This window comes from Schistocerca nitens, chromosome 1 (genome assembly GCF_023898315.1).
Source record: "Schistocerca nitens isolate TAMUIC-IGC-003100 chromosome 1, iqSchNite1.1, whole genome shotgun sequence".
NCBI lineage: Eukaryota > Metazoa > Arthropoda > Insecta > Orthoptera > Acrididae > Schistocerca > Schistocerca nitens.
In genome coordinates, this window is record NC_064614.1 from 1,111,846,503 (window position 1) to 1,111,864,490 (window position 17,988).

The following is a 17,988-nucleotide window of genomic DNA, read 5'->3' on the forward strand; positions in this document are numbered from 1 at the left end:
AAGCTTTAGGTATCTTCAGGGAATTGTTCATTAGTTTCTTGTAAAACAAACTGTCTTTGAAAATTGCAGAATCATTACTTTTTCCATAAGCTCCGAAGTCTACGAAAGTAAAGTTATAGTTAGCATCGCACACAGCGAGCAAAACAATGGAAAAGTAATTTTTGTAGTTGTAGTACAAGGAACCTGAGTGAGTGGGCTTAATCACTCGTACATGTTTGCCATCAATTGTTCCAATGCAGTGAGGAAAGTTGGCATTCTTTTCGAAGGCATTTGCTATTTTTAACCATTCTTCTGTTGTCGGCATAGCTTTACTTGCCATAACAGGATACACACTTCTCGAACAATTTCTGTGATTGTTGTGTGCCCGAGACGGTATCCATAATGCAGTTCCATGAAAGAACAGCCAGTCTCGCCAGATACCTGTAATAAATTAGGCAACAATGAGTACGACAAGCGATTCGTATGACTAGTTTTCTTTTTATATAAGCTAATGGGTCAGAGTCGTCAGACGTTGTTGATTTGTTTTAAGGTTTTTTTTGTAATATTGCTTTGTCTCATTTGTAGTATTGCTTTATGTTTAATTGTAATATTGTTTCAAGTTTTATTTGTAATATGGAATTTTATTTTGTAATAAAGTACTTTTCGGATTAAAACTGATAAAACGCTTCTATGTATATGTTACAGTTACAACTCAAATTGCAAGTATCACTGCATAAAACAAATAATTAGCTACTGAGTAGACAGGTAGTTAGTTACCTTAATATCACGAAAATATTTTCTTCTGGTGAGATGGCTTTCCTTAAAGCAGTGTCCTTTTTCTTCAGTTCATCTCGGCAGATCTCCACTAATTCGTCGAATGAACGTACTGACATTCTCACGTAATTAAAAAATTTATCACTATAATTCCCCCCCCCCCCCCCCCATGAACCATGGACCTTGCCGTTGGTGGGGAGGCTTGCGTGCCTCAGCGATTCAGATAGCCGTACCGTAGGTGCAACCACAACGGAGGGGTATCTGTTGAGAGGCCAGACAAACGTGTGGTTCCTGAATAGGGGCAGCAGCCTTTTCAGAAGTTGCAAGGGCAACAGTCTGGATGATTGACTGATGTGGCCTTGTAACAATAACCAAAACGGCCTTGCTGTGCTGGTATTGCGAACGGCTGAAAGCAAGGGGAAACTACAGCCGTAATTTTTCCCGAGGGCATGCAGCTTTACTGTATGATTAAATGATGATGGCGTACTCTTGGGTAAAATATTCCGGAGGTAAAATAGTCCCCCATTCGGATCTCCGGGCGGGGACTACTCAAGAGGATGTCGTTATCAGGAGAAAGAAAACTGGCGTTCTACGGATCGGAGCGTGGAATGTCAGATCCCTTAATCGGGCAGGTAGGTTAGAAAATTTAAAAAGGGAAATGGATAGGTTGAAGTTAGATATAGTGGGAATTAGTGAAGTTCGGTGGCAGGAGGAACAAGACTTCTGGTCAGGTGACTACAGGGTTATAAACACAAAATCAAATAGGGGTAATGCAGGAGTAGGTTTAATAATGAATAGGAAAATAGGAATGCGGGTAAGCTACTACAAACAGCATAGTGAACGCATTATTGTGGCCAAGATAGATACGAAGCCCACACCTACTACAGTATTACAAATTTATATGCCAACTAGCTCTGCAGATGACGAAGAAATTGAAGAAATGTATGATGAAATAAAAGAAATTATTCAGATTGTGAAGGGAGACGAAAATTTAATAGTCATGGGTGACTGGAATTCGAGTGTAGGAAAAGGGAGAGAAGGAAACATAGTAGGTGAATATGGATTGGGGGTAAGAAATGAAAGAGGAAGCCGCCTGGTAGAATTTTGCACAGAGCACAACATAATCATAGCTAACACTTGGTTTAAGAATCATGAAAGAAGGTTGTATACATGGAAGAACCCTGGAGATACTAAAAGGTATCAGATAGATTATATAATGGTAAGACAGAGATTTACGAACCAGGTTTTAAATTGTAAGACATTTCCAGGGGCAGATGTGGACTCTGACCACAATCTATTGGTTATGACCTGTAGATTAAAACTGAAGAAACTGCAAAAAGGTGGGAATTTAAGGAGATGGGACCTGGATAAACTGAAAGAACCAGAGGTTGTACAGAGTTTCAGGGAGAGCATAAGGGAACAATTGACAGGAATGGGGGAAAGAACTACAGTAGAAGAAGAATGGGTAGCTTTGAGGGATGAAGTAGCGAAGGCAGCAGAGGATCAAGTAGGTAAAAAGACGAGGGCTAGTAGAAATCCTTGGGTAACAGAAGAACTATTGAATTTAATTGATGAAAGGAGAAAATATAAAAATGCAGTAAATGAAGCAGGAATAAAGGAATACAAACGTCTCAAAAATGAGATCGACAGGAAGTGCAAAATGGCTAAGCAGGGATGGCTAGAGGACAAATGTAAGGATATAGAGGCCTATCTCACTAGGGGTAAGATAGATACTGCCTACAGGAAAATTAAAGAGACCTTTGGAGATAAGAGAACGACTTGTATGAATATCAAGAGCTCAGATGGAAACCCAGTTCTAAGCAAAGAAGGGAAAGCAGAAAGGTGGAAGGAGTATATAGAGGGTCTATACAAGGGCGATGTACTTGAGGACAATTTTATGGAAATGGAAGAGGATGTAGATGAAGATGAAATGGGAGATATGATACTGCGTGAAGAGTTTGACAGAGCACTGAAAGACCTGAGTCGAAACAAGGCCCCCGGAGTAGACAACATTCCATTGGAACTACTGACCGCCTTGGGAGAGCCAGTCCTGACAAAACTCTACCATCTGGCGAGCAAGATGTATGAAACAGGCGAAATACCCTCAGACTTCAAGAAGAATATCATAATTCCAATCCCAGAGAAAGCAGGTGTTGACAGATGTGAAAATTACCGAACTATCAGTTTAATAAGTCACAGTTGCAAAATACTAACACGAATTCTTTACAGACGAATGGAAAAACTAGTAGATGCCAACCTCGGGGAAGATCAGTTTGGATTCCGTAGAAACACTGGAACACGTGAGGCAATACTGACCTTACGACTTATCTTAGAAGAAATATTAAGGAAAGGAAAACCTACGTTTCTAGCATTTGTAGACTTAGAGAAAGCTTTTGACAATGTTGACTGGAATACTCTCTTTCAAATTCTAAAGGTGGCAGGGGTAAAATACAGGGAGCGAAAGGCTATTTACAATTTGTACAGAAACCAGATGGCAGTTATAAGAGTCGAGGGACATGAAAGGGAAGCAGTGGTTGGGAAGGGAGTAAGACAGGGTTGTAGCCTCTCCCCGATGTTATTCAATCTGTATATTGAGCAAGCAGTAAAGGAAACAAAAGAAAAATTCAGAGTAGGTATTAAAATTCATGGAGAAGAAATAAAAACTTTGAGGTTCGCCGATGACATTGTAATTCTGTCAGAGACAGCAAAGGACTTGGAAGAGCAGTTGAATGGAATGGACAGTGTCTTAAAAGGAGGATATAAGATGAACATCAACAAAAGCAAAACAAGGATAATGGAATGTAGTCTAATTAAGTCGGGTGATGCTGAGGGAATTAGATTAGGAAATGAGACACTTAAAGTAGTAAAGGAGTTTTGCTATTTGGGGAGCAAAATAACTGATGATGGTCGACGTAGAGAGGATATAAAATGTAGAATGGCAATGGCAAGGAAAGCGTTTCTGAAGAAGAGAACTTTGTTAACATCGAGTATAGATTTAAGTGTCAGGAAGTCGTTTCTGAAAGTATTTGTATGGAGTGTAGCCATGTATGGAAGTGAAACATGGACGATAAATAGTTTGGACAAGAAGAGAATAGAAGCTTTCGAAATGTGGTGCTACAGAAGAATGCTGAAGATTAGATGGGTAGATCACATAACTAATGAGGAAGTATTGAATAGGATTGGTGAGAGGAGAAGTTTGTGGCACAACTTGACCAGAAGAAGGGATCGGTTGGTAGGACATGTTCTGAGGCATCAAGGGATCACCAATTTAGTATTGGAGGGCATCGTGGAGGGTAAAAATCGTAGAGGTAGACCAAGAGTTGAATACACTAAGCAGATTCAGAAGGATGTAGGTTGCAGTAGGTAGTGGGAGATGAAAAAGCTTGCACAGGATAGAGTAGCATGGAGAGCTGCATCAAACCAGTCTCAGGACTGAAGACCACAACAACAACAACACTATAATTTCTTAAATCATTGTATAGTGTATGAAATAATCCGTTTACATCACGATCAGCAATGAAGGGGTGTACCCAGAAATTCTTCTTTCTCTACATTCTCTTTCTCTGTCGACGACGCACACAAAGCACAGCTACTAGCTCCTGTACGTCCATTTCGACACTGAGCACAGACTGAAGGAGTCCTCCCTGCGGCGTCCCTGCTGACAGCCGCACCGGCAGACCGCGTGCTGCCAGCACAGATGCCGTGGCATCCCAGTGCGGCATGGCCCTTACTGTAAGAGGATTTCATATTCATCTTTCTATTCAGTGTCGTGTACCTAATATGTTGTAAATATAATTTGTCAGTATCTACATCCAGCATGCTCTCTCTTTCAGTTCATTACAACAACCTCTTTCCAACATAATACATTGAAAGTATAGCGCCGATGAGAGAGAGAGGCAGGGTTTTAGGTGTAAGGCGCAGAAGGCATTTTTCGCAATGTTCTTTGCTCCCTCCCTCTTATGAGAAAATTGAATGGTACAGTAGTCTCTTGTAGGAAGTTTAATATACTTTCAATTGGTGTAGGAGTTTTTGTTGATGACATGTATATTTTTCGAGTTCTGGAGGATGGGAGTGGACGTTTCTGACGTTTGAAAGGTGGCTGTACTGAGTCACAGCGCCAGAGATTGCGCCAAAGGGTATTATTTCCGCCGCCTCCACTGGCAGTGCTTGTTGAGATGTGGTAGTTCAGAGTGCTTGCTGAGAAGTCGTAGTGGAGAGTGCTTGTCGAGAAGTCGTGGTGGAGAGTGCTTATTGAGAAGTGGGCAGTAGGAGTTCCGATGTAGCCGTGACTAGTTGTGAGCATGTTGTATACAGTTGTTCTGATGGGCTAGACAGCCGATGCTGTTCGATTGCGGATGTTGTAATGATCAGAGTGTATGTTTCGTCAATATATATGAAGGTAATAAATTTTTTTTTATTTTGATTTCAAATGTCTTAAACAATAATGCCTCTTGGTCACAGGTTCAGTCAACAAAGCGTCTGGTTTATGTTCATGTATTAGAGTGTAATTCTGGTTTCTATGTGCAAGTATAGTATTTCAGTTTTATTTAATTAATTCAGTGTAAATGGTATTTAAAATACCTTGTCTTATTGAGGAAGAACCGTGCCAGATGTGTACGTTGAATCACACTTCCACACACAGAACAGTTACATTTGTGCTTTGTTGTTTCGTAGCTTTTATAGTTGCTGGGGACTTAATTAATTAATTGTGTTAACGGAAGTTTTCTTTCATTCTTTGTTGTTATTCTATGCAGTCAGATTGCGTACTAATACCAGTCAGGGCCAACCGGTTACGAGACAGCGTAACCGGACAGACAGCGACTAAAATTAAAATTATTTGCATTATAAATAATTAAGCCCCCATGCACGTTTTCTCAGAAGGGCCAAAAAAATCGCTGTTTTTCAGCGTGCTCTAGCGCTGATACCGCTTCTCCAAAAGCCAAACTTGCCTTGTGCGTTTTGTAGGGAATTTTCCGTACTTTAACTCTGTATCGAGCGGTCATCTCACTTTTGAAAAAAGTGCATCAGACATTGGTTCCTGAAGGGGCTCTTCCAGGTCGAACGTTTTTTACAACACAACTGTTATTTACGTGAGTCTACATGGAAACGACTGAATAACAGCGAAAAGTCACAATCACAAAGCCAGTAAGAATTTCCTACTCGAGGCAACAAAAGATAACTTCTAAGTTTCCCGCAAGAGTCCGTTGTAACACACATACACTTAATTCCAAGTCCTATTCCGATGGCGAAGACGTAGTCTTCGTAGAGACGTCCTTGAGGTCGGTATTCGGCGTGAACCGACGTCCGGCGCTGGTTCTAGCCTTTAAATAATACTGGTCAGCCGATCACATGTTGGTGTGGTAATACTTCCTGCAGGCCATCTCGAACCCCCTCTGCAGGAAGTAGTACGCGGAATGTCTGTTTCCAAAACAGCTGACGTTTACCAATGCTTACGCCTTTGGGCAAAGGCAACCTCGGTCCTGTGTCGTGTCAGATGTGTTGCCAGCCCGCAAGAGCTACTTTGGCGACGGCGTAACAGTATTGTTTTAGAAATATAAGAGAGAAACTGAGAAAATGTGTCAAAATTTTTTGAGGCGTTTGCGTATTCTTTGTGAAGCCGATCTCCTACAAGGCAGTAAACATGAAATTCGGATTCAGCACCGCAAGAAACAAGTAGAAGCGTTGAGCAAAAAAATTTGCTCTGTTTTGTTACGGGAAAACCACCACTTGAGTGGACTAAGTTTTGGCAGATTACCAATGCAGTGTAAGTTCGTAATAGCAAGCAATAGTTTTGTGTTAAATAATTACAATTAACCAGTTTTCGGATACTTCCCTTTATTTGTACTTGTCAAATTTCATGATTCTAGATCTAGGGGTTTTGATGAGTGAGCCAGCGAGTGTCAAAATATGACATAAATGGCCATATCTTTTTGATTAACTTGACTTAGAAGTTTAAATTTTTCACAACGCCAGGGAACCATAGGTCTTAGTATGTGACATATATTTGAACTAGACATTCTACCTATTCCTGAGAAAAAGGGTTCTTATCATTCAGACAGACAGACTTACAACAAAGTGATCGTATAAGGATTCCGTTTTTACCGACTGAGGTACGAAACCGTAAAAAAGGGTAAAAAATATACCGTAGCAGACAATATCGGTTACAAGAACACTGACAATGTAAAATAAAGGACATATGTGAAATGGAAATCATGTGCAAGTTCGCTGACAACATGTACTGAAGACGTGGGACGTACCTGCAGCTGCGTTTACCCCCCTCCTTTATTCTCTTATCGAGCGACTTATAAAATGACTTTTATCTTAATAATATGAATATTTATATATGTGTTTGGAGAGAGAGAGAGAGAGAGAGAGAGATTGATTTTTGATTGAGATTTTTACTTTAAGTCGTAACTGGTATCCGAATTTTGGTAGCTGCCTCCTTGAATGATCAGCTTCTGCACCAGTTGGTGACGTATTACAATTTGGAGGAAGTTATTGTTCTGTAAGGTTTAAAATACGACTCTGTTAGTTACTTGGCCGTATTGCGTATAGCTTTGAGCCCAAGTTTTCGTAGCTTTTCATACCTAAGCGATCACTGTTGTAAGTAAATGAGATCAAACAGCAATCTGATTTTCGTGAGAAAAGGAGATTGCTTGGCACACAAACTTCCTTCAAGCTACACGTCCTGCTACATCAAAATTGGTCAGTGGAGTTCAGCACCATACTATTGTACAAGAACATAATCCAATTACTGTAATTAAGAAATTATGAGAGGTTGTTACTGAATGAAAACTATAGAGAATGCCTTTCTTTTCCTGTATTTTAGTGAACATTCTACACTTACAAATCTGTCGATTGATAGACGTCGACGACAATGAAGTTCACCTCCTTTTCCAAAAACAAGATATTTCTATGCTTCACTTCCAGAAAACATGTATACATAAATGTTTGACAACTCTTACATATACTTTACTCGGTTTTATCACTAAAATATCAATTTTCATTAAATGTATCAATACGTTCTGAGCGACGGCCTAGCAACACGTCCTCTTTCCACAAGATACAGATTAACAGTCCTCTTTTTTTTAATAAATCGATTGTCTTCTTTTTTTTAGAGTCCATACTCAAAGATTCACAACTGCTATCGTTGCGGGGATTGCGCGCTAAAGATTTTGTTGCTGTCCAGCTGCGCTTCCCTTCACTTCAAGTACTTTTGGATCAGATTTACATTTACGGTATTTACATACATTACTGAGATTCTCAGAATAAAATCAGACACAAATTAGTTAAAAAAAGGGGCAGTGAGGCTCACATAACATTACAGACCGGTTCACGAAATCTTATCAAGTACAGTTTTTAATTTTTTTTCTTTTTTTGCCTGCTCATTTATCTGATTGCCCCTTCCAACAAAAATTTAATGGGATTGCATATAGTCACATGAGCCTGATTATAAAGAACATTCCCTTCACAGAGTGTGGTGCCGTGCCGTGCAGTAAAGAGACGGCAACACGTATGCTCTAAATGCACAGGTTGGCAGGCGATAGTCAGCTGAAACGGTCGCGCCTTCGGAACAGTGGTGGGGCTCGCCCAAAGGATGAGAGGGGCTCAACTCTTGATAGTTTCACGATAAATAACGAAATAATTTTTAGATTTCATGAAAAAGGCTCGGGATAGACTTGTCCCTATTATATACTCGTGTCTGTTAGATATTCTGACTTTCTGCAAGCTGGTGGGCGCTTCAGTCCGGAACCACGCGGCTGCTACGATCGCAGTTTCGAATCCTGCCTCGGGCATGGATGTGTGCGATGTCCTTAGGTTAGTTAGGTTTAAGTCGTTCTAAGTCTGGGGGACTGATGACCCATAGTGTTCAGAGCCATTTGAACCATTTTTTTTCTAAGTATAGGGGACTGATGACATCAGATGTTGTCCCATAGTGCTTAGAGCCATTTGAACCATTTTTTTCCTACAAGCTGGTACTGAACTGATGCGATTCCTGCTGTTGAAGATGTTTTACTAGGGAGAAGCTGGAGCAACTGATTTCACCAGGGCCTCACTGCACACTCCCTTGGGTGTGAAACTACCTTGGTATCTGAGATAACTAAAAAATCATAAATGTCGTACACCTCAGCTCTAGAGTAGCCAGTGGAGGATGATACTTTCAGCATCAGCATTTTGTTAACAGTGCCATGAGACATGGTAGGTTGTAGCTGCTGATCACGGCGTCAATGTCCCACATTGAGTATTAAACCTGTCCAAAATGGGAAACTTGATGCTACGGAGGAATGTCTCGATCGAAATTCTATTTACACTTAAAAAAAAAAAGAAGGCACGCACGCAGAATAAAATAAAATTATCCGAATGGGACATAAATCGGTAGACGTGATGTATAAGTACCGACGGCCCGCCCGGTTGGTCGTGCGGTCTAACGCACGGCTTTCCGGACGGGAAGGAGCGCCTGGTCCCCGGCACGAATCCGCTCGGAGGATTTGTGTCGAGGTCTGGTGAACCGGCCAGTCTCTGGATGGTTTTTAGGCGGTTTTCCATCTGCCACGGCGCATGCGGGCTGGTTCCCCTTATTCCGCCTCAGTTACACTATGTCGGCGATTGCTGCGCAAACAAGCTCTCCACGTTCGCGTATACCACCATTACTCTACCACGCAAACATAGGGGTTACACTCGTCTGGTATGAGACGTTCCCTGGGGGTGAAGTGGACTGCGGTAGTCGTCGTGGGGTTGTGGACCACTGCGGCTGCGGCGGGGCCGAAGCCTCTCCGTCGTTTCTAGGTCCCCGGTTAACATACAATACAATACATACAATAAGTACCGTTCCAGAAAAAATGGATGACTTCTTCACGAGAAAGATTTTCATAAATTGAGCAAGTCCATAATGTGTTGCTACACCTGTGGCTCTTATGCAAGTCGTCTTGGCATTGATTGATAGAGTTGTTGGATGCCCTCCTGATGGATATCGCGCCAAATTCTGTAAAATTGTGGTCTTAGATCGTGAAAATCCCGAGCTGGTTGGAGGGCACTGCCCATAACGACCCAGACGGCCGCTGTCGCCGAGCGGTTCTAGGCGCTTCAGTCTGGAACCGCTTGACCGCTACGGTCGCAGGGTCGAATCCTGCCTCGGGCATGGATGTGTGTGATGTCCTTAGGTTAGTTAGGTTTAAGTAGTTCTACGTTCTAGGGGACTAATGACCTCACATGTTAAGTCCCATAGTGCTCAGAGCCATTTGAACCATTTTTGAACCATAACGACCCAAATGCTCTCAGTTGGGTAGAGATCGGGCGTCCTTGCTGGCCAAGGTAGTGTTTGGCAAGCACGAACATAAGCACTAGGAACTATCGCAGTGTGCGGACGGGCATTACGAGGTGCATTCAAGTTCTAAGGCCTCTGATTTTTTTTCTAATTAACTACTCACCAGAAATCGATGAAACTGGCGTTACTTCTCGGCGTAATCGTCCTGCAGACGTACACATTTTTCACAATGCTGACGCCATGATTCCATGGCAGTGCCAAAGGCTTCTTTAGGAGTCTGTTTTGACCACTGGAAAATCGCTGAGGCAATAGCAGCACGGCTGGTGAATGTGCGGCCACGGAGAGTGTCTTTCATTGTTGGAAAAAGCCAAAAGTCACCACGAGCCAGGTCAGGTGAGTAGGGAGCATGAGGAATCACTTCAAAGTTGTTATCACGAAGAAACTGTTGCGTAACGTTAGCTCGATGTGCGTGTGCATTGTCTTGGTGAAACAGCACACGCGCAGCCCTTCCCGGACGTTTTTGTTGCAGTGCAGGAAGGAATTTGTTCTTCAAAACATTTTCGTAGGATGCACCTGTTACCGTATTGCCCTTTGGAACGCAATGGGTAAGGATTACGCCCTCGCTGTCCCAGAACATGGACGCCATCATTTTTTCAGCACTGGCGGTTACCCGAAATTTTTTTGGTGGCGGTGAATCTGTGTACTTCCATTGAGCTGACTGGCGCTTTGTTTCTGGATTGAAAAATGGCATCCACGTCTCATCCATTGTCACAACCAACGAAAAGAAAGTCCCATTCATGCTGTCGTTGCGCGTCAACATTGCTTGACAACATGCCACACGGGCAGCCATGTGGTCGTCCGTCAGCATTCGTGGCACCCACCTGGATGACTCTTTTCGCATTTTCAGGTCGTCATGCAGGATTGTGTGCACAGAACCCACAGAAATGCCAACTCTGGAGGCGATCTGTTCAACAGTCATTCGGCGATCCCCCAAAACAATTCTCTTCACTTTCTCGATCATGTCGTCAGACCGGCTTGTGCGAGCCTGAGGTTGTTTCAGTTTGTTGTCACACGATGTCCTGCCTTCATTAAACTGTCGCACCCACGAACGCACTTTCGACACATCCATAACTCCATCACCACATGTCTCCTTCAACTGTCGATGAATTTCGATTGGTTTCACACCACGCAAATTCAGAAAACGAATGATTGCACGCTGTTCAAGTAAGGAAAACGTCGCCATTTTAAGTATTTAAAACAGTTCTCATTCTCGCCGCTGGCGGTAAAATTCCGTCTGCCATACGGTGCTGCCATCTCTGGGACGTATTGACAATGAACGCGACCTCATTTTAAAATGATGCGCATGTTTCTATCTCTTTCCAGTCCGGAGAAAAAAAATCGGAGGCCTTAGAACTTGAATGCACCTCGTACTTTGGTGGAATGTAAGCCCAGGATGTCTTGCCGTGAAGGGCAACGAAGTGTTGTGAGGCTGCCACGGATGACAACCAAAGGCGTTCGGATAGATAGTAAGCTGTCGTGGAAAGCCCATGTCCAGGATCTTGTTCAGAAACTAAATGCTGCTTTATTTACCATTAGAACAGTATCTGAAATAAGTGACAGCTCAACACTAAAAGTAGTCTACTTCGCATATTTTCATACGCTTGTTTCGTATGGTATTACCTTTTGGGGTAATTCTTCTGATTCAAAAAGGGTATTTTTGGCTCAAAAACGGGTTGTTCGAGCTATAGGTAGTGTAACTTCAAGGACCTCTTGTCGACCCCTATTTAATAGTCTGGGAATTCTGACATTGCCCTCACAGTATATATTTTCTTTAATGTCGTTTGTTGTTAGCAATATTAGCTTATTCCCAAGAGTTAGCAGCTTTCACTCAGTTAATACTAGGCAGAAATCAAATCTGCATGTGTAATGCACTTCCTTGACTCTTGTGCAGAAAGGAGTGCCGTATTCTGCTGCATCCATTTTCAATAAGCTACCACAAGAACTCAAAAATCGTAGCAGTAGCCCAAACTCTTTTAAGTCTAAACTGAATAGTTTCCTCATGGCTCACTCCTTCTATTCTGTCGAGGAGCTCCTGGAAGAGCTAAAAAATTAAGCAAATTCCAGTGTTACATTGCTGATTTTCTTTATTTAAACTTACGACTTGTCGCCTGAATATGTTTCTTATATTTCATTTTATCTGTTTCTACTATCGTGTTATAATTTCATGTATTGACTCGTTCTATGACCATGGAGACTTCTCCTTAATTTGGTCCCACGGAACAATAAATAAATGAAAAATAAAAAAATGGCACCCCAGACCGCCAGTTGTGGTTGTCGGCCGTTCGATAGGCGATCGTCACGCTGGTATCCCACTGACGTCTGGGACGCCTCCAGACATGTCTTCGCTGATCATCGGTACTCAATTCAAAGCGGGGCTCATCACTGAAGGCAATTCTACTCCATTACAGGCTGACAACGTGTCTCGAGACGCTGCGGACAACTGTAGTTTACCAACTTGACTGTTGCTCCCCATACGGCTTGATAACCAGGAGTAATGGTCTGCAGTGCCATTTCTTTTCATAGCGGGACCTCTTCGGTTGTCAACCTGCAGCCTTACAGCACAGCGATACGTCAACGATATTCTACTTCCCGTTTTGTTGCCCTTAATGACAAGGCATGTTGGGCCTACATTTCAGCAAGATAATGCCCGCCCGAACACGTAGAGAGTTTCTACTGCTTTTCTTCGTGCTTGCCAGACCCTACCTTGGCTAGCAAGGTCGCCGAAACTGAGAACGTTTGGAGCATTATGGGCAGGGCCCTCCAACCATCTCGGGATTTTCCCGATCTAAGACTCCAATTGGACAGAATTTGGCACGATATCCATAACACGTTACTGACTTGCTCAATTTTTGAATAATTTGTCTTGAACAAATCAGCCATTTTTTCTGAAATTGTAATCATTTGCTTGTCCTTCTACATCACAACTGCCTATTTCCGTCTCATTTAGATAATTCCTTCGTGGTTCATCGTTTTTTCTCCCCTTTGAGTGTATTCCTCGTCCATGACATATTTCAAAAACAAAACACCATGAGGAGATAAATGTAACTTCAAAGCATGTAACCGTAAAAAGGTTAGTCAGGTGACAAGATTCTCAAAATATTGGCTCTCTATGGAAAGCAAGTGTCGTCTCTTAATGAAGTAATGGCGTATAACTTTGTTGATAGACCTCGTCTGTCAGGAGGGGCATTGCCTTGTCGTTATTCGAGAGGTGTGTGGGTGTGCCGACACATTCACTCACTCTTTCTGGTTTATATACATAATCCTTAGCAATACAAACATGACACCAATCTGCAGAAACATTCAACACACAACAGTGACCTTACGTCAATGTCTCCATATGTACCACGAATACCCACGAAAGAGAGTCACGTCTTTTGAATTCACAAATATACGAAGATCCATACTGTCATAGTCTCCCCGACTTGAGTACAACGCACAGAATGTTCATAGAACCATGCGAAACTGTTAGAAAGATCTGTCTTTGGGATGTTGTTCTACTCGGGCGTCACACTGGCTTGAATGGCGGTGGTGTCGTCAACGCGTTGAACCTGTATGTGAATTTCTGCAGTATATATAGTTTCGTAGCAGGTTCGTGTTGATAGCACCAAACTGTGATGATTTTTTTCCAGAAAACAATTGTCCGCATTTTGCCTTTCAGTCGAGTCACAGCAGGCGTCCACACGTCATATTTGTTCAGGAGTCAAAATATGCGAGACAAATTTTGCACACATTTTTCTCGTTTGAAAACATTCTGGAAATTGTCTTGAACACCTGACCTAGAGATGTAGCTTCATTGCGATTTACGACACAGCAAAGTTAACATAGCCGGCCGGTTCTAGGCGCTTCAGTCTGGAACCGCGCAACCGCTACGGTCGCAGGTTCGAATCCTACCTCGGGCATGGATGTGTGTGATGTCCTTAGGTTAGTTAGGTTTAAGTAGTTCTAAGTTCTAGGGGACTGATGACCTCAGATGTTAAGTCTAATAGTGCTCAGAGCCATTTGAACCAAAGTCGCTTATGTGCCAGGAATAAAATCAGTGCTGGATCTTTCTGCGCGAACAATGTAGAGTTCAAGTCCCAGCCCAGTACACAGTTTTAATCTGCCGAGGAAGTTCAATCTCTGATAGGTCGCGAACCGCCAAACTCCATAACCCGACTATCTATTTTGTCTCCCTGTCGTTCATGGAGGTCACAAACTCCACTTCTTAGGCAAATCTAATACATTGGTACTTCCCACAGAAATGTTAGACATAAGCTTTCTATCTACCACGCGAATACCAGTCCTGTGCAAATTTTGCTTAACATTCCTTCACCAAGATCAGAATGCTGGTTTTTTGTTTTTTTACTGTCTCTAGAGCCGCCGTCTCTTCGAAAGAAGTAGTTGACATTTAAAATGTTAACACAAATGTCACCAGCCAGTGGGTGGAATGTGAAGCCACAGCCTTCCGGTGACATACTTTTTTATCGTCTTCATTAGTATGAAAGATAGGTAATAGAAACGACTCTTCTTCGCCAGTAGGACTGTATTTTGTAACAGGCGTAGGAGCTGACTTGTAGGCGTAGTCATAAAGAAAGCCCCTCTACTGTCTGAAGGAGCCCTGTGGTCACCAGACGGTTCCACGAGCTGAGGTTGCGGGAAGAAAATAAAACACGTGGAGTGCGGAGACGTCCATGAATCACGGGATGAGAAGAGAAACGCACGTGCGGTACCAGTTAGCCTTCCCGGCCGCGGTTGGATAACGCAGCCAGCGCCCCTGGGGGAAGCTGCGTTAAGTAACCGCCGGCGCGAGCGGGAAAGACGGGTGACAGTCGCCGGCGAGATGTTGAGGCGGACGGTCGCGATCGTAGCCGTGGCGCTCGCCGCCCAGGGTAAGATGTCACGTCCCCCTGCAGTAGCGCTGCTGCGACTAACGGCCATTCTGCGACGCTTCGAGCACAAGCACTATTCCGTACTCCCTAAAGGCTAGCGTGACCATCTCTCCCGGGATCTCTTAAATTACACATTTTTATTTTTTTTTAAATTTTCCCGGATCCGTTACTGACCGCTTGTTCCTTCTGTCTATTTCGTCAGTGTTCGCTATTATCAATATGAACCCGTGAATTACTAGGCCTATCGATAGTTCAAATTCCCTGACCGAGAGATCTCGAAAAGCTTTTCGTATAATAATCGATACGATTGTCGACGTGTAGTCTTCTTCGTGTTCGTGCTTCTACGGAAAGAAGACGGTTTGGCTTAGAGGGAATGCGACGAGTGGAGAAAGATTGACATAGTCTACGCGTCTAGTAGAATCATGGTAGGGGGATACTTACTTGCTTTTCGGCCAGTAGTGGCAACTCACGGATGCGCTAACCTTGTACCGATGTGCAGCTGCCGTATAAATAACACAAGGAAGTAACAAGGAGTCGCTAAAGTGGATTATAGAGATATTCAGTAGTTACATTATTTATTACTCATGTACGTTTTCATTTGCGTCTAAAATGAATCAGTTTTCATCACATCATGTGCTCGCGCAGTGAAAACTGATCTGTAAAAACAAAGCATGCCAGTTTTTTTCAGCCATTCCGAGAAAAATGCGATGTAGTTGTACAGTTGTCATTTATTGCAACTGAATCTCCCTTAAGGTCCCTTGAAATCATGGCCAGATGTTGGTCATCTCCCTAAAACCATGATCAAATGTTGGTCAGCCTATTGAAAGCCCCTCCCCTCATATGAGCAACGGATCGCAGCAATCTGTCCGTAAATCGCACGCGTGTGTGTGCAGATAGCTTGGTTCTGAGCACTATGGGACTCAACTGCTGTGGTTATCAGTCCCCTAGAACTTAGAACTACTTAAACCTAACTAACCTAAGGACATCACACACATCCATGCCCGAGGCAGGATTCGAACCTGCGACCGTAGCAGTCACACGGTTCCGGACTGCGCGCCTAGAACCGCGAGACCACCGTGGCCGGCGCAGATAGCTTGAGCGACTCGTTTGTCTATCAAGCGAGGTTGTATACTTGGGTTAAGTTTCGTTATGGCCTCATGCAGTAAGGACGTTAGAATTTGTAGAGCTGTTCAGGGAACACACCACTCTCAAGAGTGGAAGTCAAAGAAGGAGTCGTAACAATATATATTCTGAAAACCACTGGAAACGGGTGAAAAACCGTACTTTAGATGTATCACTTGTAAGGGCGTCTTCCCGATGCATTCACATACGAAGCCCGGGAAGAATGATCGTTTAAACTTCTTGGCGCCGCTGTTAGTGCGTCTAAATATTGTCTTCGCGATCCGTAGGAGCTTATAGTATATTTCCACATTCATCATTTGAAGCTGGTTCTTAAAACTTGTTAAGTAGGCTTTTGCGGGGTAGTTTGCGACTGCCATTTTAGTATCTTCATGACGACTTCCCATGGGTGAAACAAACCTGTGACCATTCGTGCTATCCTTCCACGTACAGCTTCAATATCCCCTGTCAGTCTTATTTCGTACGAGTCCCAGTCACTTTAGCAATGTTCTAGGATGGGTAACACGCGTGTTTTGTGACCGATCTCCTTGTTAGATTGATTTCCCTGTATCGTATGAATGAACCGGAGCCAGCCAGCTACTTGTCAACGAGCTCCTTCACAGACAGTGGAGGCTCAAGGGATGCCTACCGGCCGCCGTGTCATCCTCTACCTTGCGGTGTCATGCGTATGCGGTGTGGTAGGGCATGTGGTGAGCACATCGCTCTCCCGGCCGTTTTGCCGACCTTTCAGGCAGTGTTCCGTCAAGCAGCCCCTCAATTGGCATCACGAGGCTGAGTGCACACCTAACAGTCCTTCGACCAAGGAAAAACCCTTGGCGGCACGGGGAATCGAACCCGGGTCCTCCGCGTGACAGCTATCATAGCTTAAATACTCGTTGTTAAGTTATAAGACTAATAAATTGAGCAGCAATTGACAAACGGGAAGGATGTACTCAATGGGTTTGCCGTTAAAGAAAAATTCAACGTTTTCTGTAAAAATGCGTACAGTCTCAAAGAAAAGCGTTCCAACATAACTTTAACGTATCTCAACTCCAGTTTCTTAATCAGTGTCATAATGTGATTAACTATCACCGCTGCTGAACATAGCAGTACATTTACCACGGCAGAACTTCACAGCGCATAGTCGTTCAAAATAAAACTAATAGTTGAAGTTAACTGGTAAATCGTTCGTATGTGGTGGCGTCGAAGAGAGCGACCGACTGACATCAATTAAATGTTCATATGTGGTGCCATTAGTACGTTTTGTTACTCGCATATTTTCTTTCCACGCAGTATTTGGTTCCAATTTGGCACTCTGATTGGACTTATCGTCAATGACCAGGAATAAGGAATTCGTTTAGTCACTTTAATGTTTCCTTCTCCACATTTTTTTGGTCGCCGACTGGGCCGAGTGCGTAGTTTTCGTATTCCATTCTGTTGCTTTCAGACAGGGATGGGAAGAGTCTAGAACTACAATGAATCGAGAACTCTGTTTTCGAGAACTAAAAGAAATCAAACACACGCCCGAAAACCGAGAGCTCTTACAAGAACAGCTTAGCTCACGTATGGGTAAACAGCGGCCCGATAATCGTTTTTGTGCAACACTCCTGGACAGTCAGAATTTTTATGTACACTTTATATATTTTCTGAAATACGAGGATAACTAATGCTTGCAATAATTTTAAAAGGCGCGGCCGTCAGCCAAGCTCTGCTTCCACAGAGTTGCCCCCGAGCCGAAGCTATTGCCCGCCACTGCCCTAGCTGATAGGGGCACCGTATGCTTCAGTCAAGCATTTGTCGGCAGCAGCAGTAAACTTCTCGATCTCTGATGCGTACATAGTGTTCCTACGTCCATAATGCGGCATTTCATGTCATCTGCTGCGTCTTTTAAAAATAGTTATATGTAATGGACGTTACATCCGT

At 43.2% G+C, this 17,988-nt stretch overlaps 1 protein-coding gene across 1 annotated transcript in view; it reads left to right on the top strand.

Moving 5' to 3' along the window:
* Positions 1–14,812: 14,812 nt before the first annotated feature.
* The window catches only part of LOC126199096 (protein obstructor-E-like), an 89,805-nt gene continuing 86,629 nt past the window's right edge, over positions 14,813–17,988 (top strand). The window contains exon 1 of the mRNA XM_049935849.1: positions 14,813–14,946. Coding sequence (XP_049791806.1) covers positions 14,898–14,946 — 49 coding nt within the window. The 5' untranslated portion in view covers positions 14,813–14,897. The remainder of the gene's footprint in view (positions 14,947–17,988) is intronic.